Source organism: Rhinatrema bivittatum, chromosome 7 (genome assembly GCF_901001135.1).
Source record: "Rhinatrema bivittatum chromosome 7, aRhiBiv1.1, whole genome shotgun sequence".
In the NCBI taxonomy this organism is placed as follows: domain Eukaryota; kingdom Metazoa; phylum Chordata; class Amphibia; order Gymnophiona; family Rhinatrematidae; genus Rhinatrema; species Rhinatrema bivittatum.
Genome location: NC_042621.1, coordinates 185,896,015 through 185,917,686, shown reverse-complemented (window position 1 = coordinate 185,917,686; position 21,672 = coordinate 185,896,015). Strand labels below are relative to the sequence as shown.

The 21,672-nt window shown below is 41.8% G+C and overlaps 1 protein-coding gene across 2 annotated transcripts in view; it reads left to right on the top strand.

The window, feature by feature from the left end:
* The window catches only part of WDFY4 (WDFY family member 4), a 746,928-nt gene that overhangs the window by 644,960 nt on the left and 80,296 nt on the right, over positions 1–21,672 (top strand). For both annotated transcript variants that reach the window (XM_029609624.1, XM_029609625.1), the window contains one exon: positions 1,480–1,633. In XM_029609624.1, the coding sequence (XP_029465484.1) occupies positions 1,480–1,633 (154 nt within the window). The remainder of the gene's footprint in view (positions 1–1,479; positions 1,634–21,672) is intronic.

Genomic DNA, 21,672 nt, shown 5'->3' with positions numbered 1-21,672 from the left:
ATTTTCAATCGTCCGAAGCCCGATTCACATCCCTAATAATAATTATAATACAGCCAATCATCAATCACTGTTACATAGCAAAAATTTGCTTTTAAAATTTAACATGTGCATGCTGAGCAAAACCTTAATTCACCCAAAATTAAGAAAAAAACATAGAAAATCACTGGAACTCTTATACAAAAAAAGGGGCAACGATGATGATTTGTGATGCCTGCACATGATATTGAATGGCTGGTGTCCACATTTTATGAGTGAAGCCTTTGGGGCGGATTTTAAAAGCCCTGCTCGCGTAAATCCGGGCGGATTTACGTGAGCAGGGCCTTGCGCGCCGGCGCGCCTATTTTCCATAGGCCTGCCGGCGCGCGCAGAGCCCCGGGACTCGCGTAAGTCCTGGGGTTTTTTGTCGGGGGTGTGTCGGGGGCGGGGCCAATTGACGCGGTGTTTTGGGGGCAGGACGCGGCGTTTCGGGGGTGGGCCCAGGGGCGTGGTTTCGGCCCGGGGCGGTCTGGGGGCATGGCCGCGCCCTCCGGAACCGCCCCCGGGTTGCGTCTCGGCGCGCCAGCGAGCCGCTGGCGCGCGTGGATTTACGTCTCCCTCCGGGAGGCGTAAATCCGTGGACAAAGGTGGGGGGGGGGTTTAGATAGGGCCGGGGGGGGGGTGGGTTAGGTAGAGGAAGGGAGGGGAAGGTGAGGGGAGGGCGAAAGAGAGTTCCCTCTGAGGCCGCTCCGATTTCGGAGTGGCCTCGGAGGGAATTGAGGCAGGCTGTGCGGCTCGGCGCGCGCCGGCTGCCCAAAATCGGCAGCCTTGCGCGCGCCGATCCTGGATTTTAGCAGATATGCGCGGCTACGCGCGTATCTACTAAAATCCAGCGTACTTTTGTTTGCGACTGGTGCACCAACAAAAGTACGTGAACGCGCATTTTTTAAAAATCTACCCCTTTATGTGTAAATGCATTTTTCTTAAATATTTGTTCTAATTATTTAGAGAATACATCGGTGTTTTGTCAGAGTGATTTTTGGAGATATTTTGTTTTTTCACTCTGGGTGATATTTCTGGAATGATTCAGATTAAGACATCTATGGCTAATTGTTAACAGCTTAGTTTTCACATCTTAAGTTTGAATCTCCTATACTACAAGTCTGATGCACTGCAAAGGTGACACACTTGATCACTAAAGAAAGGGTAAAGATGATTCCACCATTGCAGTGACCTCTTCTGACAGCGGACTAGCAATGACGGTTAGTCCCAGCCCTTAGGCCAGCAAGGGTCATTATGTCACCAGGGGAAGGAGGTATATTCAAAAGAGGAAAAAATATGGATTATAAAAAAGCAGAAACACACAGGCCAACTTGAAAGTTTGACATTTTTCAGCGAGTCTTTACTGAAGGTCTCTTGTATTATTATTTCTATTGACATACTTTACAGTAGCGTTTAACAGAAATCTTTCTAAGCACTGCTTGTGTCTCTGTATCCTTACAGGGTGGGAGCTTTGATGTTGCAGACCGGATGTTTCACAGTGTGAAGAGTGCATGGGATTCAGCATCTAGAGAAAACATGAGTGATGTTAGGGAGCTGATTCCGGAATTCTTCTACTTGCCAGACTTTTTAACCAATTCTAATCAAGTAGAGCTTGGTGAGTATAATGTCTGCCTCTCATCCTTCTTTATCTCGGTGCTAAAAAATCTGCCTCTTGCTGAGTCTGCCCAGGAGCTCGAGGAGAGAGAAGGAGCAGACAGAGAACTGCAGGACAGAGAAACTGGGTCTGGGAGTACCTCAGGCAAAATGGGACATTAGCTCCTCCCCCTGCCATGACGCTTTGAGAGCTGTCCACTGTAACACCATATGAAATTTAAGATGCTGAAATGCCACTCTGCGGCAGGCCGAAGGGACATGTAAAAGGGGAACGCCCCTTAGGGAGTCCCTTTGGGAGAATATCAGGATATTACTGGTTGGGTGTTGTATATTTTGATGGTTGTAATGTATTTGGCGGGCTCATACACTGAGGTAGTGAGCAGGAGGGGAAAATATGGGGAAGGTTTTGTACCCCCACGGTCTTTTGAATGGGGTAGAGGGATTGGCTGAAGGAGGTAAGGGTAGACAACATAAAGTAGAGTCATAGCAATAGCCACGTGAAAGTTATGTTATTTAATGCAATGTTGTTGAGTAATAAGGCAAGTCATGTTTGGGATTTAATAAGGGTAACAGCTGCAGATTTGGTGTTTGTAACTGAAACTTGATTCTCGAAGGAAACAATCTCATCCTTTGTAGAAGTCTACCCTCTTGGATATGAGATATTTACGTAGAATAGAAAGAAGGGATGGGGAGGAGGAGTGGCTGTTATAAGTAAAAGTGTTGAGATGGTACATCAGATGGATTTAAGGGAATTGCAAGCGTGTGAATGTTTGTTGTTAGCAATTGGAAAGAAAGAACTGTAGGGTTGTTTTGACATATTCCCCTCCAAACCCTACTATAGAAAGGGTTATGAATTTCATTGAATTTATTGGGGAGGTGGTTTTATGTTTTGAAAGCTTAATAGTATTGGGGGATTTAAATTTACATGTGGAGGATGTTTCATGTAATAAGGCCTATATGTTACTAGGGACTTTATTAGCCAGGGATCTAAACCAACAAGTACTTGTTAGTACTCATAAAGGGGGGTCATGTTTTAGATCTGATTTTTTGGAACAGAGAAGATTTTAAGAGATGGTCAATTGAAGGTATTAGTGAATGATGAAGTTATTTAGTCAGACCATAGATTGATTTATTTTTCTTTTAAAGTGCCTGAGTAGGAGGGAGGGAGTAGAGGAAGGATGGAAATGATATACAGAGACAAAATTGATCAGGAAAAGTTTATCTAGAGTTAGGGACATTGCAATTGGGGATGGGGGGGGGGGATTCTTTGGAGGGGTTGGTAGAAAAATGGAATTCACATGTGCGGTATGCTTTGAATTTTTTTGCTCCTGTTAAGAGAGGAAGCAAGAGGTTAAAGGATCATGCATCCTGGTTCTTTTTAGAATTAAAGGAGATTCAGAAGAAAATGAGGAAGAAGGAAAGGAAATGGGTTAAGGCCCATTCTTGGACAGAAAAATTGGCATGGGGACAAACTGCAAATATATATATTCAGGTAAAATAAAATTAGCTAAAAGGGAATATTATGGAAACAAGATTGTTCCGCAGAGAATAGCGCAAAAGAAATCTTTTGTATTACTTAGAAGATGCTGGGAAGAAACTTTTTACCGAAAGTGCTTATTCCAGATATATTGAACTATGAGAGTTCTTCCTGGTTTTGGAAGCATAAGAATGAAATCAGGTGACTAGCGAGATTTGAAAGAGGGGCAGAGAGATCAGTTAAGTGTGAGTGAAGGGATGGGGGTTTTTGAGGAAGTAGGACAGTTGGAGCTTAGAGGGATTCTATAGAGTTGTAACCCAACGATGCGTAGCCTAGATCCTTGTCCATATCTGATAAAAAAAATCTTCCAAATGATTTATTGGTAGGGTTACAATAAACAGTGAATGGTTCATTAAATGGAGGAGTCCGGTTTGTTGAAGAAGATAATAATACACACCCTGTTAAAAAAAAATAGAGTGTGGATAAGGAATCTTGTATGAATTATTGTCCGGTAGCAAATAGTTCTTTTTTGGCTAAAGTATTAGAAAAGAAAGCTACGATGCAGCTGTCCAGATATTTGGAGGAAACTAATATTTTAGATGAGAGTCAGTCAGGTTTCCACACTGGTTACAGTACGAAGACAGCATTGGTAGCTTTGATTGATTCGATTTGTCAGAATTTGGACAGAGGTGAAGCAGTTGGGCTAGTTTTATTAGATCTAACAAGTGCTTTTGATTTGGTAGATAATCAGATTTTAATTCAGAAATGTAGGGGACTGGGGTTGTATGGTCAAATTTTAGATTGGATTTCTTCCTTTTTATGAGATAGGCTGATTGAGATACAGGTAAGGGGAGTGAGGGCTAAAACCTATAGTTTGGACTGCTGTATACCACAAGGTTTTCCTGTGTCCTCTCTCTTCTTTAATATTTATATGCAGCTGCTAGGACGATTGATTCATAGTTTAGGCTTTAGGGGTACATTTAAATGGACAATGTTCAATTAGTGTTCCCATTAGGAAAATAAGCTATGATGTCTTTAAGTAAGGTGCAGGAAGGATTAAAATACTTGGGGAGTTGGCTAAGAGAAAATAAATTAATTCTGAATGAGAGTAAAACAGAATGGATTGTCTTCATTAATGCTGAGTTGAAGAAAGTATTACAGATGAAGGTCAACAAGGTGACCTGTGTTAATACCTCATAAGCCCATAATTTAGGGGTGCAATATGATAAGTTGATGTTTGATTTCCATATTTCCTTAATGGTGAGGAGGCTTTTTTTAAAGTTAAGGCAACTGAGGAAAATTAGAGGTGAAGTGAGTATTGAGGTATTCCGAAGAATAGTGCAGGCTTTGGTAATGTCAATATTTGACTTTTGTAATGGAGTTGTGTTAGGGGTAACTGCGAAGAATATACATTGGCTTCAGGTAATGCAGAATATGGCAGCCATATTGGTGTTTGGCTATCCAAGAAAAACCAGAGCAAAACCACTGTTGGTGGAGCTGCACTGGCTACCTGTTAAGAAAAGAATTGTATTCAAGATTATGACTTTGCCCAAAAGAGAACTCACTCCTTTTGTTCCTATGCTCAAATGTCCTCCACAAGGAAAGACACTCTCTTAGCCCTGTACTAAGGCTGACCCCCCTGTCCTCCCTGTATTACATGGGTGCGAAGGTTTTATTTATACATACAACCCCTCCCAATAAGATGTAGTACCTTCACTAACACACTGGTTATACTGACATCGCACCAGTTGTCAGGGTCTAGTGAGACCTCTGGCAGCACACCTGAAGAAGTCACTGCTACCATAAAAGTAAAGGACAACACCGTTGGTAAGCAGCAGATTTTGGCACTCCTTTATACTTATTAACACCTTAAAAGAATTCTAATAGATTAATAAAGCATGTGTTTCCTTTCATAAATCCATTCTAGCTCTAATCCATTAAGTCATATTTATTATATGCCCAGTAATTGTATTATTAGCAATAGCTTCTTCCACTTTGCCCTGCACTAACATCAGGCTCACTGGTCTGTAGTTCCCTGCATTACCCCTAGACACCTTTTTTAAAATAAAGTTTTATTAACATAAAAAAATCAATACAAAGAGCAACAGGTACAGAATACATAACAATGTGTAAAACACAAAGCAATATGGCCATCACAGAAACAGAAAACAAAATTAACATAATGAAAGAACTATAATATAACTGGAACAAACCCCAATGATGATCAAAGAGAAACTATAATAAAGAAAAGAAAAAGAAAACAATAAAAAACAAAACAAAAAAGTATGGTCTACAAATTCCATCCCGAAACCCAATTCCCAGTAATAGAGAAAAATTGATTCATATCATGAAAAGGCATAATGACCAATGAAAAAGAAACAAATAACAAATCAGTAAGAATCAAAAACTTCTCTAAATATATGGCCCTCTCTCCTCATTTCACATATATCCAGAAAAGGTCTCCAGATTTTCAAATCATTCACATATGAGTCTCTGACTTGCTCTGTCAATCGCTCCATGGAATAAATATGCCACAAACTTTGGAATCACAAAGCTATGGAAGGCTTAGAAAGGGAGTTCCATTGCAAAGTGGAAGAGGTGCTTCAAGACTACTAACCTATGAACCATCAAAGAAGGATGTTGAGTTTCCTCAATATTATAAGTATTAAGACTGCAATACAAAATTGTGGCAGGATCCGAGGGGAGTTTCAAGAGAGGACTTCAGGTCAAAAGAAGGAGATAATAGGACAAAGCCGCTAAACTGGAAAAAAAAAGTGTTCTGCTTCCCGTAACACCTCCAGCAAATAGGATCCCTTTCACACTGTATTTTAAATAATCTCACCAGTGTATAATACCATGGGTAAAAAAATTTAAAGTCAACAGATGACTTCCTGCTTATATTTTTGTATATCTGTAATAAAATATTTTTTTTGTGTAGGGAAAGGACCTCAGCACTAACCGAAAATGTCTTAGACTGGATCTTGCTTCAGTTAGTACAGTTACGGATCCTCTAACCCTTTCATTTTTTTTTAAGTTTTTTTGTATATTTGCAGCTTTCTTAAAAATGTGTTCTATAGACACAATAATCACCATGCCATTCTCTTGACTTGATTTCAAATAACATACTTGTTTTGTGTGATGGCTACCCCATAACAATTTGTATATCCAACTTATCTCAAAGTGGCTTTTTTTTGCATAGTGATCTGATTGTTTGAGTCTAGACCAAACGCCATGAAAAAATGCCAACAATGGCAACGTTTCACCAAATTGGCTGCATCAGGGAAAAGAGTAGATTCTGTAACAATAAAAAGAATTATAAAAATCTTGCTGTTAAGCCACAAAATTATGATTTCTTACTTACATCCGACTATATTTTCATGACTATTGCATTCCTGAATAACTATGTACACACCATCATGGCATGAAGTGCAAAGCTTTGTATTGATTGATCTTGCTGGTTTTAAATACCTCACCAGTCACGTGCATAGTCAGTTTTGAATTTGATTGGTTTCTATGGCTCTACATGTTTTTCACAGATGTGTAGCCTGTGAAAAATCCTACGTGCATTGTCTGTGGAAAGGAGATTGGATTATACAATTCTTCATTTAATGAACAACTGCATATCCGAGGGCATCCAATAAATAATACAGACTACACATTTGTGAAAAACATATAGGCATGCCAAAGCAAGAAATCTGTCCTAGTAAAGTGCCTTGGTAGGTTCGGATTATTCCAGAGAGGAACTAAAGGTGAAGGAAAAGATGAGAGCATCAAAGAAGTGGATATGCTATACCACTGTTATGAATGTGGACCCTTGTTTCGAGGTAGTAGCTACCATTGAAGGGCGAGGCCTGTTGGACCGTAGACTTGCTAGAAGACTTCGCCCTGGAAGCACACGACCCCCCCAGGTCCGGCCACTGGGACTTAGGCGACTCTTCTGAAGACTATAAGATGTCTGGATGCAGGCGCCTCCTGCAGGTCGTGGGTTCCAGACGGCTGGCACCTCCAGCAGGTCGTGACAATCTACGAATGGGATTCAAGAAGAGTTCAAAATCCAGTCCAGAAATCAATACCTCAGCAGGATCCGAATCCAGTCCAGGGTCGAAGCAGGAGAAGGGTCCAAAGACGTACCAGGATCGAGGCGGGAGAAGGGTCCAAAGCCGTACCAGGATCAAGCCAGAGAGGAGTCCAGAACCGTACCAGGATCAAGCCAGAGAAGACACGTCCACCAGTCCAAAGGTCAGCAACAAAGAATCAGTCCACGGAGCAGGGAAGAAGGTCGGACGAAGAAGCAAAACCAGGAGCCAGGAACCACTCAAGGCAAGAACCTCAATACTAAGGCAAGGACTGAACGCTCAGCCCTTGCCTTAAGTACAGGAAGCAGGAGGAGGAGCTACAGAGGGAGCCATGACACTTCCTGTCATGGCCCCTTTAAGAATTTCCTGCAGCCGCGCACGCGGCCCTAAGAGGAACAGAGGGGAGGAGTCAACTTGCCTCGGAGCCTTGCTGCCAGCTCAGTGCTGGCGGCGGTCAAGGAGAAAGAAGAAGGGCTGCCTGTCCTGCAGCCACCTGCAGCCAAACCCGGGCGAACCAGGTGAGTTACCCTTGCTGCCCCTGGTCCTTTCGTCGTCGCGGCCGACTGCTGCCGGCGGCCATGACACCCGGTCCCGGTCGCGGTCTGCCGCGACCGACGCTATTAACAACCACATTGTCAACACTACTGAAAAAAAAAAAGATGAGAAGCAAAAATATGCTTTCTCCAGGCTGTGGAGGCCCAAAGGTGAATAGCAAGACTTTTGCCCTTGGCGAAACTCCTTTCCATAAATAACCAATGCTTATCCAGAAGATTATTTAACAAGAACACAAAATTTTCAGCAGAGTTGCCAAGCTATAAGCCCTGAAATCAGACAGCCCCATTCTACTTCTATCTTTAATACCTACAAGCATTTGCATGCAAACTCTAGGCTTACTAACTTGCCAGACAAAATCAGAAATTATCTTTTGGAATTTCCTGAAAAATCTAGCTGGAACCTGAATAGGCAACATATTAAATAAAAATAAAAAACAGAGGAGAACATTCATTTTAACAGAAGCTATTCTATTAAACCATAGTATTTGGATGGGAAACCATAAAGACAAGTTATTCTTCACCTTTTCCAGCAGTAGTAATTATTTTCATACAACTTGCCTAATTCAGATAGGATCATTACTCTCAGATATTTAATGGAAGCTCTGCTCTACTCAAAGGGATATGAGTCCTTCAGACACCATTTTGTCTCTGACTGGATCCAAATTTCTAGATTTTCTATCTTAGCTTCATTAACCTAAATTTATTAATCACTTCCAGCACAGTCCTTAAATTCTGAATGGGATTCAAAACCTACAAGCGAACATCAACTGCCAGCAGTGTTATGCAATTATTATTACCATCCACCTCAAAAACCCCGAAAATTCAGGATGTTACCTAATCAGGACCGCAGAAGGTTCAATAACTAGAGCAAATAGGGACAACCCTGTCTTGTGCCTGTAAAAAGAGAAAAGCTCTGGGAAATCAAACCAGCCACTTAATCTGAGCCATTTGTTTAGTATAAAGGGATTGGACCCTCTTAAAAAAGTTTCTCCAACACCAAATTTATCTAGGACTGCACACAGATAGGGCCATGTTACCCTATCAAATGCTTTCTCAACATCTCGGAAACTAACAGGGACTCTTCTTTTCTTTCTCTAGCACAATACATTAAGTTCAAAGTGTGCCAAACATTATCTAATCCTTGACTCCCCTTTATGCAGCCAGTTTGATCCCAGTCCACCAATTCAGAAGGTTTCTACTCTACCCTGTTTGCCAATATCTTAGCTAAGCTCTTGTATTTAAAAGCAAAATTGACCTATAAGAACTGCATTCCCCTGGATCCTTACTACCTTGTGAATCACCGAGGTAGAGGCTAAAAGAGACTATTATGATAGAAACCCTCCCTGCAATACCCTATTATACAGTACTCCTAACCTAGGAGCAGGAAAGTCAGAAAAAGTCTTATAGAATAAAAGGGAAAATCCATCCTACCCTGGACTCTTACACTGCTTCAAGCACCAATTGCATTCTTGACCTCTTGGACAGTGATTAATGATTTTAGACTCCCAGCTATCTCTGCAGATAATGTACGAAGAGACAAGCTACCAGCTCAGAGGTATACAGTGAGGTATAAAACACTATGAATAAGTCACAAATTTTCCTAACATCACAAGAAATTATGCTAGAAGAAGTCCTGACCTTCTTAATGAGTTTAGAGCATGCTGTAGCCTTCAACTTGTGAGCCAACTACCTATCAGCTTTATTCCCCTTATCATAGTACATCTGTTTAACTTGATATAAGATCTTTCCAACTTTCTGCACCACTATAGAATTTAAAATCACTCTATTTATTTATTTATTTATTTACTAACTTATTTTGAAATGGTTATATACGGCAAGTTCCAAATTTAAAATGTGTCCAGGGCAGATCACTTAAGTACATATATAATAAATAAGTATCAACAAATATATAATCAATTACATCCATATATTACATAAACATCACATACAATTAACACATCTCATTAATATCATATGCTTCTTGAAAATGTTTTTTTACCCCTTCCTGAAGTCTTTTATTTAAAGTCACATCATTCAGGACAGAGGAGTGGTATCTATGTTTTGCAACTTCAGTTTTCCTTAATTCCATCCTGATACTATCTTCTAAAAGTCAAAATGAGTGCTTTCTAGCCACATTCAGAGCTATTAACTTTCCCTGGATATTGTCCTTAGCTGTCACCCACAAAGTGTCCTTGAGGCTTCTGCAGTGTCATTTAGTTAAAAAAATGTCATTATATCCTCCGCAACAGAGGAACAGCCATTTTCATTCTTCAGCAAGCAGTCTTCTAATTTTCAGCTATCCAAAAAATGATCTCTGAGATTCAAATAGCATTTTAAGGTGACTGGGGCATGATCAGACCACTCAATAGCTCCTACATCCACAAAATTAAGTGAACCAAACTCCATTTTATCAATGAAAATATAGTTAATCCTCAAATATGAATTATAAAGGGGAAGAATAGACTCTTTTATTAGGATACAAATACCTCCGATCCATGTTTCATGAGCAGCCACTCAAACAGTTTGACCTTACATCATAATGCTTAGTAACCAGACCTTTATTACCTAACCTAGGCCAGGATTCATCAAACTATCACATGCAATATAATAGTGTACGTTGTGATAAATAAGCTATCTTTTCACAGGTTTTACGAGAGAGAGAGAACCTGTAAGGCCCTCATAGTTAGGTATTTATACCTCTAGAGGATGCCCACCTAGTAACTCGAGGTGAGGTTTAGGTATTAGTGTAGGGGTTAGGGGCCACTTTGACATTCAGAGTGAGACGTACGAACAGAACAGTACACGCTTGTGAAGATTTGAGGTTCTTCGGAGTGAGGAAACTCACCCAAAGATGAGATTTGTACAATGTAGTATTCTCTTCCATTTCATTTTATTTTATGTTATTTTCTTTCATTTTATTAACCTATCCAACCACCCTTTGGACCCTTTATTCTTCTACTTCATTCTCATCTTGTTCCTTCGCCTCCCTGATTCATGTAACTTATTTTTCACTTTCTAAATCATGTTGTATTAACCCTGTTATATGTAAACCGATGTTATATGCAAATGAATGTCAATATATAAAAAAGTTTTAAATAAATAAATAAATAAATGTTCTCTCAACCTAGCTTGATGTTACCCAAGTAGAGAGTCCATCAAGCTAGGTTGAGAGAACATTGTACAAATCTCATCTTTGGGTGAGTTTCCTCACTCCGAAGGACTTCAAATCTTCACAAGAGTATACTGTTCTGTTCGTACATCTCACTCTGAATGTCAAAGTGGCCCCTAACCCCTACACTAATACCTAAACCTTACTTCAGCTTACTAGGTGGGCCTCCTATAAAGGTATAAATACCTAACTACTATGAGGGCCTTATGGCTAGTCTTTCTTTCTCTCTCTCTCTCTCTCTCTCTCAAAAACACTATGTGTGATAAATCCATGTCACACAAATGAAAAAGGGGTAGTTATTTCCCACATTAAAACTGTGCAATATGGGATTGCAAACCAGTCCATTTGGCCAGAAATCCTGCCCTAAACTCCACCACTTTTCTAAATTAGCATTGCACCATGCATTATGGTGCTTTTCGCATGCAAAAAGCCCATAATGTGGCTTGGAAAATAACCCCCCTAGACACCTTTATAAAAAAAATGGCATTCAATTGGCTGCCCTCCAGTCCTCAAATGTATCAGATTTTAATGATAAGTTACATATTTCCAGTAGTGGGTCTGAAATTTCATATTTGGTTTTCTTCATAACTCTAGGATATATACCATCAGGTCTTGGTGATTTACTACTGTTTAGTTTGTGAATTTGCTTTAGCACATTTTCTAGATTCACAGTGATTTGTTTTGATTCCTCTCTATCATCACCCAAGCATAATGGTGTCAGTGTGGATTATCTTTCCAATATCCTCTTCAGTAAAGACTGAAGTATAGATTTAATTTAGTTTTTTCTGCTTTGGCACTGTCTTTCCTGAACAGCACTTTTCCCACCAGGTCATCTCTCTCAGGATTCTTGTTTTTGATATACTAGAAAAAGTTTTTATTATTAGCTTTTGCCTCTTTGGCGAGTTTTTCCTCAAATTCTCTCATGGCCTACCTTATTAATTTTATACATCTTGTATACCCCACAACAGGGCACATAAACTGTGAACCTTATCTGATACCTGTTTATGAGCTAAGCCCTAGTTTCTCATTGGGTTCACAAAAATAAAAATGATCGATCAGATGATTTAGGGGTCCTGGCTCAGAGGTAAGGGTTATATTCATCAACTGGACAGGGGAAACTCTACCAAACATCTCTTCCCCCTTTGATTGCTCACCAATCTTCTGTCTCAAGTATGCCTCTCAGGCGAACCTATGATTTGAGATTAAAGATGGTATCACTTTCAGAGTATATTCAAACAACACACATTTTATTTTATAAATATATTTATTTATTTAAAAGTATTTCTTTCCTGTGCTCTCCAAGGTTCAGGGTGGGGACAAATTTATATCCATAAAACGTACATGAAAACATTTAAACAAACCTTGCTTTAGAGAAAATTAAACAATAAGAGCCAATGTCTAAATCATATCCTGCTAACCGGAGGACAGCGGAGGCTAAATTAACCTGGTAATTCTAATGCTTCTTTAAAAAGATAGGTTTTCAAACCCTTCTTAAATGCTTTAATGTCCTGACAGTTTCTAATCACAGCAGAGAAAGAGTTCCATAGTGCTGGGCCAGAAAAGAAGAATGACCTTTCACCCATCTCAGCTAGATTAGCCAGTTTTAGTGCCATAGTGTACAACAGGCCCTGATTTCAGGATATGAGAGATCTTACAGGTTTGTAAATTCTAAGGGGCAGATTTTTAATCTTACGCGCATGGGGTACATTTGTGCGTGCTACCCGGCACACACAAATGTACACCCGATTTTATAACATGTGCGCACACACTTGTGCAACTTGCGCGCGCCGAGCCCTAGGGGAGGCCCGATGGTTTTCCCCGTTCCCTCCGAGGCCGAAATCGGAGCGGCCTTGGAGGGAACTTTCCTTTTGCTCCCCCCCCAGCTTCCCCTCCCTTCACCTACCTAACCCACCCCCCTGCCCTATCTAAATCCCCCCTCCCCACCTTTATTGCAGGAGTTACGCTTGCGCCGGAGGACTCGGGACCGCCCCCGGCCTCGCCCCCAGACCGCCCCTTTTTCAAAGCCCCTGGACACACATACGTCCCAGGGCTTGCGTGCGACGCAGAGCCTATGTAAAATAGGCTCAGCGCGCGCAGGGGTAGGTTTTAAAGGGTTATGCGTGTATATTATGCGCATAACCCTTTGAAAATCTACCCTTAAGTGTTGACCTTATCCATGGGGAACCAGTAGTCCTCAGTGATTATAAATCATCACAATCACAACCACTTTATATCATATCCACTATGAAATAGGCAGTCAATGAAGTCATTGGAGGATAGGTGTGATATAATCACATGAGCTAATGCCTGAGACCATACGAGCAGCTGTATTTTGTATAATCTGCAAGGGAGGAAGTACATTGGCTGGAAGCACAATCTATAAAGAGTTACAGTAGTCCAAACTGGAAAATAATAAAGACTGCAGAACCGTATAGAACTCGGGCTTCAAGCAACCAAGTTAGAATATTTATAAAATGTACTGAATAAATCAGATTTATAGGATACTACAGCATAGATATTACAGAAACATCAACAACAAAACACCCTTTCTCCAATAATCATTTCAAAGGTCATGTGCTTCAAATATTATGCCACACCTTCTTCCGTAAATAAAGAAATCCAGTATTCATATCTGCATATAGAATTCTTCTTAGTAGTGCCCATATCTCTACAATCTCCCTTGGCTGCCATGAAGCTTTTCTCATGCAGTGATGACAGTTAAGTACCCTCCCAGGCTATCAACTGAATGCTTCCCAGTTACATCAGCAGGGAATCACCAGTATCCCCTGCCTTGGCTTTACTGGATCTCTAAGCTCAATAATCCCTCCATGGCTGTATAACTTCAGATGCCTGGACCTCTTTCTCTGGGACCCCACTATGGTTCCTTAAAATTCCCCTTGGATGGAAATCCTCTTGAACAATTTGGGCCTTTGCCCTTGAAGGGGAAAGCCCATTCAGAGCCCCTCAGCCGCCTGGTGACAACGGCTGAATCGCGCCACCTAAACTTTTGCACTCCAGTTTATATGGAATCAAACACACTCCCTCTAGACAATTTTTTCCCCATTACTACTTAAAGGAGGTCTAGTCAAAAACATAGCATAATATTTTTGCATAGAACGATCATACTCTATCACTGGCTTCCTATCCCCTCCCGCATCCTCTTTAAAACCCTCACCATCATCCACAAAGCCATTTACATACACAACACGAACTGGCTTGATGACCCCTTCTGCTTGTTATGCTCTAATCGTCCTACCAGAACTGCCAATAAAGCGACCCTCCAAGTGCTGTCCTTAAAGAAGGCGCACCTCACCGGCACAAGAGAGCGGGCCCTCTCTATTGCCGGCCCAAATCATTGGAACTCTCTACCCACCCACATTAGGCTAGAAACATGCCCTGCAAAATTCAGATCTCTATTAAAGACTTGGCTATTCAAGCAAGCCTTTCCCCAAGTCACCTAACAGCCCTGTGCCTTTCATGCACATTACACAGGCTGTATCACAGATCTGTAGTTAACCGTGTCCACCTAATCTGTACATAACTGTATTATATTATATTGTATGTATTCGTTAATCTTGTTATACTATTTTACCATCTCCTTGTTGCCCTAAGCGATGTTTCTACTCTTGCTTTTAGTTATTTGTACCCCTCCCCTCTCCCTGTTCATTGTAATTTCCATCCTTTAAGTTCGCTGTAAACCGATATGATGTCCTTACGAATATCGGTATAAAAGATTCAATAAATAAATAAATAAATACTCTATTAGGCACATATTGGGGGTTATTTTCTAAGGCTATCGTACGCGAAAAGTCCCTTTTCGCGTACGATAGCTTGCCAGGGAGGAGTCAGGAGGAGTCGGGGTGGAGAGGAGGCGGACGTGGCGCTATCTTCTCTGGCGGTGATAAGGTAAGACACGTTATCGCCACCAGTAGGGCACCCAATAGCGCCACCTTTCATGGTGGCACTATTGGGTGCGAAAGCTGGCAGCGATAACACCACTGCGAGAATGGAAAATCCCAGCCATTGTGAAGCAATATCTTCAACTATCCTTTACAATCCATTCAGTACTGAGACTGTGTCCACAGGTCATTCTCAATTTTGGGATTACCTTTCTGGTAAAAAAAAACATCCCACAACCTAATGATACTTTTTACCATTATTAAGCATATCACCCTAACCCAGAAACAAAGGTTTTTTCTCTTCAGATCATTGCCCCAAGCATTTGGCTAGTGACATGGGGCCTAGTCAGAGACCCATCACCATCTTTTTTGCCAGTAGTTATACACTTTCCTATTTACCTCATTAGGAACTTATGATAGACTAGGGATAAGTGCAAGAACAGCCAGATGCAGTGACGCCAGGAAACAATTCAAAAGATTTATTGTGAGTGGTAGACCCAAACTCAATTACTTAAACAGCAAAATAAGCAGGCACAAAAATACAATTTATTGTTTGCATCAAACAGGAACTCCAAAGAATTAGCAAGGCAAAAAATAGTTACCAGTTTCTTTAGGTTCTCACAGGCATAGGGGCAGATTTTAAAACAGTACGCGAGCACGTACTTTTAATCGTGCACCCGGCGCAAACAAGAGTACGCCGGATCTTTTAAAATCCGGGGTCAGCGTGCACAAGGCTGCGCAAAATCAGCAGCCTGCGCGCGCCGAGCCACGCAGCCTGCCTCCGTTCCCTACGAGGCCGCTCCGAAATCAGAGCAGCCTCGAAGAGAACTTTCTTTCCGGCGCCCCCCACCTTCCCTTTCCTTCCCCTAACTAACCTGCCCTCTGGCCCTAACTAATTTCCCCCCCCCCCCCACCTTTATTTCAAAAGTTACGCCTGCCCAAGGCAGGCGTAACTTGCACGCGTGGGCCGGCTGCCGGCGCGCCTTGTTGTGGTCCGGAGGCCGCGGCCAAGCCCCCAAAACGCCCCCGATGATGCGCCGGCCGTGACATGCCCCCCCCAGACATGCCCCCAACACGCCCCCCAGGAAAGCCTCTGGACTTATGCACGTCCCGGGGCTTACGCGCGCTGCCGAGCCTATGCAACATAGGCTCGGCGCACGCAGGGGGTGGAAGGGGCAGCTTTTCGAGGGTTATGCGTGTATCTTACGCACGTACCCCTTTGAAAATCTGCCTCATAGTGTCTGCAGCAGTCTATTTATTTAATGTATTTATTTATTTACTTTACAGCCAATACAATTGGCCAGTGTGAATGAATAAAACAATCACATACAGTTCATACAATAAAATACTAGATGGTTTTTGACTGCCTCTGCCTCTTTATTTTGTACATTAAGACTTTTCAAATCCTTGAGGTTATAAGTGTGTAGGTACCTAGAGAGCCTGTTCCCCAGCAACTAGTTGCTTCTCTATCTAGGCCCTTCGCCTGTGGATCAGGAAAGGTGCTAACCCTAGCCTAGATTATGCCCACATTATGATCCTTTAACATTGAGTAATTTTGATCCCTACCTATTACAGATCTGATTTCAGTTGTTTAAAGATTGCTTTTTTAACTTTAATAGTCTCTTTCATAGCTGCATTTAGCTATACTGGCAGTCACTGGTCACCTTTTGATATTTTTTTATTGTGAAATACATTGTATTCTGGCTTCCAAGGTAATATTTTTAAATATCTGTGTGCTTCATGCAGACTTTTAACCTTAAAACTGTTCATGTTAGTTTCCTTCAAAATAAATATCTTATTTTTATCAGTCTTCCTTTGGTTAATGATACTTCAGTTTATCTCCAGTGCTTATGTCAAATTTGATTGCATTATGAAAAATATTGCCAAGCATCTCTGCTACTGTTACCCCATATACCAGGTCATGGGCTCCACTGAGATCTATAATAGTTCTCCCTCTTGTCAGTTCTAGGACCAGCTGCTCAATTAAGTAGGCAATTATGTCATCTAGAAGCTTTACCTCCCTAGCATGTTTTGATAGGCCATTCACCCAGTCGATATTGGGGTAATTGAAATCTGCAATCAAACAAATGGGAACTATAATCAAATTGTAATTATAGCCTAAATGAAGGTGTCAGCAAGCCTGACGTTTATTTCTACCGAAACCAACCGGTCTTCTCGATCATTCAACTTCACAATTTTTAATGTGATAAGAGACGGTTGAGATGCTTGGTCCAGATTGAAATGGCACATATTCCAATTCACTTAAGATATTGTTTAAGAAGTTTTATATGCCCTTGAAGAAGCTATTGACGAAACACTGGCCATGTTGGGCGCTATTTAATGCTTTTTAAAGTTCAATTTTGGAATATATTTTCTGGACTATGGTCTACAATTTAAGTGTTAAAGAAAAAATGATTTTTGAAAAAATTCTAAAAAATGTAATAGTGCATTAAAAATTGTGAAGGTGAATGATCTAGAAGACAGGGTTGGTTTTGGTAGAAACAAACGTCAGACTTGCCGACACCTTCATTTAGGCTATAATTACAATTTGATTATAGTTCTCATTTGTTTGGTTATCTCCCCACTTGGGTAACTTTTTGACTCCATGGATATTGATATTGGGTAATTGAAATCTCCCATTATTAATATGTTTCCAGTTTTAGTAACCTATAATATCTGTTTGGATTTCACAATCTGTTTCACCATTCTAGTTATAGGGACATCAGTATACACCCACTGCTATACGTGTCCCTGTCATGCATGGAATTTCTATCTAATGAGATTTTATAATGCAGTCTGTTTCTTGCAGAACTTTCATCCTATTTGATGCCATGTCATCCTTAACATACAAAGGACAGTTTTCAAAGCCATTTATAAAGGCAAATAGCAAATTACCCAATTAAACTGGCTGTCTGAAAATTGCCATCCTATAATCCATATAAAAGTATGTGAGGTGATCCACAATATGTAGAATTGTATCCTCATTTAAGGAAGGTGTTCCCAGGGACATATTTTGGGTGCAAGTTGAACCATAAAGGGGTACATTTTCAAAACTATCCATGGGAGCGCCATCCAGTGCGCGCAAGGGGGTGCTCAGTTGTGCAACTTGCGTGCGCCAATGCCTGCGGCCTAACCTCCCTTCACCTTCCCCTAACCCTCCCACCCCCTAGCCCTATCCTAAACCTCCCCAACCTTTATTTTACCTCTTGCACCTGCCGGCACACGATCCTCCAACAAAGAGCAAATGGCCGCTATGCTGGAGACCTCTGGCCCCGCCCCACTCTGCCCCCGGACCGCCCCTGCCCCATCCCTTTTTCAAAGCCCCAGGACTTTATGCGCGTCGCCGGGCCTTTGTAAAATAGGCCCAGCGCGCGTAACCCACCTTCGCACGTAGTGCTTTTAAAATCTACCCCAATATGCATAGATTCTATTTTTATTTCTACAAATATTATTTGAAAAATCTATCCCCTCAAATGCAGGTACAAAAGTCTGTGATGAGAGAAATCTTCCTATGAAATATTCAATTAGTTGATATTAGTAATACATATTTAAGGATTAGCAAAGAAAATAGTAGTTCCTTTGTAAAAAAAAAAAACCCACATGAATAAAATATGCCATTATTATTTACCATACCACGTAGGGATTGGAGGATCAGTTTGGAGTTCATTCAAGCTGTCTTAGAACCCATGAAAATTTAAAATACTAGGGATGTGAATCGTTTTAGGACGATTAAAATTATCGTCCGATAATTTTAATATCGTCTTAAACCGTTATGGAACACAATACAATACAGATTCTAACGATTTATCGTTATAAATCGTTAGAATCGTGAGCCGGCACACTAAAACCCCCTAAAACCCACCCCCGACCCTTTAAATTAAATCCCCCACCCTCCCGAACCCCCCCCCAAATAACTTAAATAACCTGCGGGTCCAGCGGCAGTCCGGAACGGCAGCGGTCCGGAACGGGCTCCTGCTCCTCAATCTTGTCGTCTTCAGCCGGCGCCATTTTCCAAAATGGCGCCGAAAAATGGCGGCGGCCATAGACGAAAAAGATTGGACGGCAGGAGGTCCTTCCGGACCCCCGCTGGACTTTTGGCAAGTCTCGTGGGGGTCAGGAGGCCCCCCACAAGCTGGCCAAAAGTTCCTGGAGGTCCAGCGGGGGTCAGGGAGCGATTTCCCGCCGCGAATCGTTTTCGTACGGAAAATGGCGCCGGCCATACGCGTATGGCCGGCGCCATTTTCCGTACGGAAAATGGCGCCGGCAGGAGATCGACTGCAGGAGGTCGTTCAGCGAGGCGCCCCTCGCTGAACGACCTCCTGCAGTCGATCTCCTGCCGGCGCCATTTTCCGTACGAAAACGATTCGCGGCGGGAAATCGCTCCCTGACCCCCGCTGGACCTCCAGGAACTTTTGGCCAGCTTGTGGGGGGCCTCCTGACCCCCACGAGACTTGCCAAAAGTCCAGCGGGGGTCCGGAAGGACCTCCTGCCGTCCAATCTTTTTCGTCTATGGCCGCCGCCATTTTTCGGCGCCATTTTGGAAAATGGCGCCGGCTGAAGACGACAAGATTGAGGAGCAGGAGCCCGTTCCGGACCGCTGCCGTTCCGGACTGCCGCTGGACCCGCAGGTTATTTAAGTTATTTGGGGGGGGGGTTCGGGAGGGTGGGGGATTTAATTTAAAGGGTCGGGGGTGGGTTTTAGGTGGTTTTAATGTGCCGGTTTTTCGATTTTTCGATTTTTCGATTTTTAACGATTTTTCACGATATTTTACCCCCCCAAACGGCAACAATACGATTCCCTCCCCCTCCCAGCCGAAATCGATCGTTAAGACGATCGAGGACACGATTCACATCCCTATAAAATACCGTAGTTTTGATTTTCAAAGCTACGATCTGATGCGGCTATGATCAAATCTGAAATGGCTTCACTCAGTTTATCAAAATCTGAGTCAAGTTTTGCTAAGTTCTAATTCCCATTTTTTTGTGGGTCATGAATTAGATATTGATATCTACTGCTTTAAATTTACTGCAAAAAAAGTCAGAACTTAGATGAGAGAACAACTTGTGCCATGAAAAATCTTCCTGATTTGCCACCATCTGATGTAAGGCAAATCTGAGCCATACTACATGAAAATATCAGATGGTTCATATAAAGTCTAAGCTGGAATGCTTAAAAGAATTCAAAGTACAATGAGCCAGGAAAATCCTGATTGATTTATAAAATGTGGATTTCAATTCCAGATGATTTAGCTCCTGTTTCGAAAATAGCCAAAATACAATCTGAGCAGCCAAATTAAAACCAGCATTCAATTTGATCAGAGCTGTTTTCTCATCTTTAATTTCATTATTTACTGATGATCTACTAATGTGAACAATTAATTTGGTCAGAAAAGCTGGGAAGTAATAAGGTGATGACAGAGTTGGGATGTTTCCTAAATCCTCAGAGTTCTCTTGCTCTTTTGTTCCATGTATTCTCATATATTTTTCTGTCCATGTGTTTCCTTTTCTGCTTATTTTTCCTTCCCTTTCAACAAAATATGAACTTGAAAATGTTTGATTTATAAAAGGTCAAACAATGATGTTCTTGTGTGGTTTAAATTTAGCAGAGTGCATGCTTCTCTCATAAGATTTTCTTCATTTCTTTAAGTGATTAATTGAGACAAATTAAATTCCTTCCCACAGCATAATTTAATTACTTATTAAGGGTCAATAGATCCCAATGACTTAACACTTTTAATTGATCATTTAGTTGGCCTGATTATGTGCCTCCAACTGTTTGTCAGTGGTCTGTTAAATTGATTTTATGTCTTTAGATTTTTCGTATTTCACGCATTCATTTTTATTTTATACCATTTGACATTTGTTATCTGGTAAACTGATTTTGGGGTAGATTTTTAAAGGCATGCGCCCGTGCCAGGTCCCATGTGCACATGGGACCTGGCACGTGCACATGGACACGCGTATTTTATAACATGTGTGCGTGGCTGCACGCGTGTTATAAAATACGAGCGGCGCATGCAAGGGGGGGGGTAGATAATTGCAATTTCCATGCGGAGACACATGGAAGCCTTCCCCAGTTCTCTCCCAGACTGCTCCAATTTAGGAGAAAACTGGGAGGGAACTTCCCTACCCCCTACCCTAACCTCCCTTCCTCTTCCCCTCTCCTCCCGCCCCCTAAACCCTTTCTCTTACCTCTCTTTTGTTTTGTTTTGTTGCTTACTGCTCCAACAGAGCAGTAGCTGCATGCGCCAGGATGCCCTTTCCCGGTACAGCGATAAATGGCCACTGTACTGGCCACCTCCAGCCCCGCCCCTCCTTGCCCCTGGACCATCCCTTTATCTGGGCCTGGCACTTCGGCGTGTAACGGGGGTTACGCGCGTGGCTGGGTCCTTTTGAAGATGCGTGCGGTGCGCACAAGGCCCAGCCACACATGTAACCCCCCTTTTTTTTTGCACGCGGGGGGATTTAAAATGTTTCTATTTATGTTTAAATTTGATAGTTTATATATTTATTAGTATATACATCAGGGCTTCCCAAACCTGTCTTGGGGACCTCAGAGCCAGTGGGGTTTTCAGGATAGCCACAATGAATATGCATGAGATAAATTTGCATATACCAGAATTCTTACCAGGACTAAAAAAAGTGACCACATTACTCCCATCTTGAAGAACCTCCACTGGCTCCCGATCAAATACAGAATCTGGTACAAAGTTCTCACCATTACTCACAAAGCTCTACACAATATCACCCCACTATAACTCATGATCCCTCTCCGACCTCACTTACCATCCAGGCCGGTAAGAGCAGCATATAAGGACACCCTCATGGTCCCCCCTTTAAAAACTTTATTAATTAAGAGAGCCAT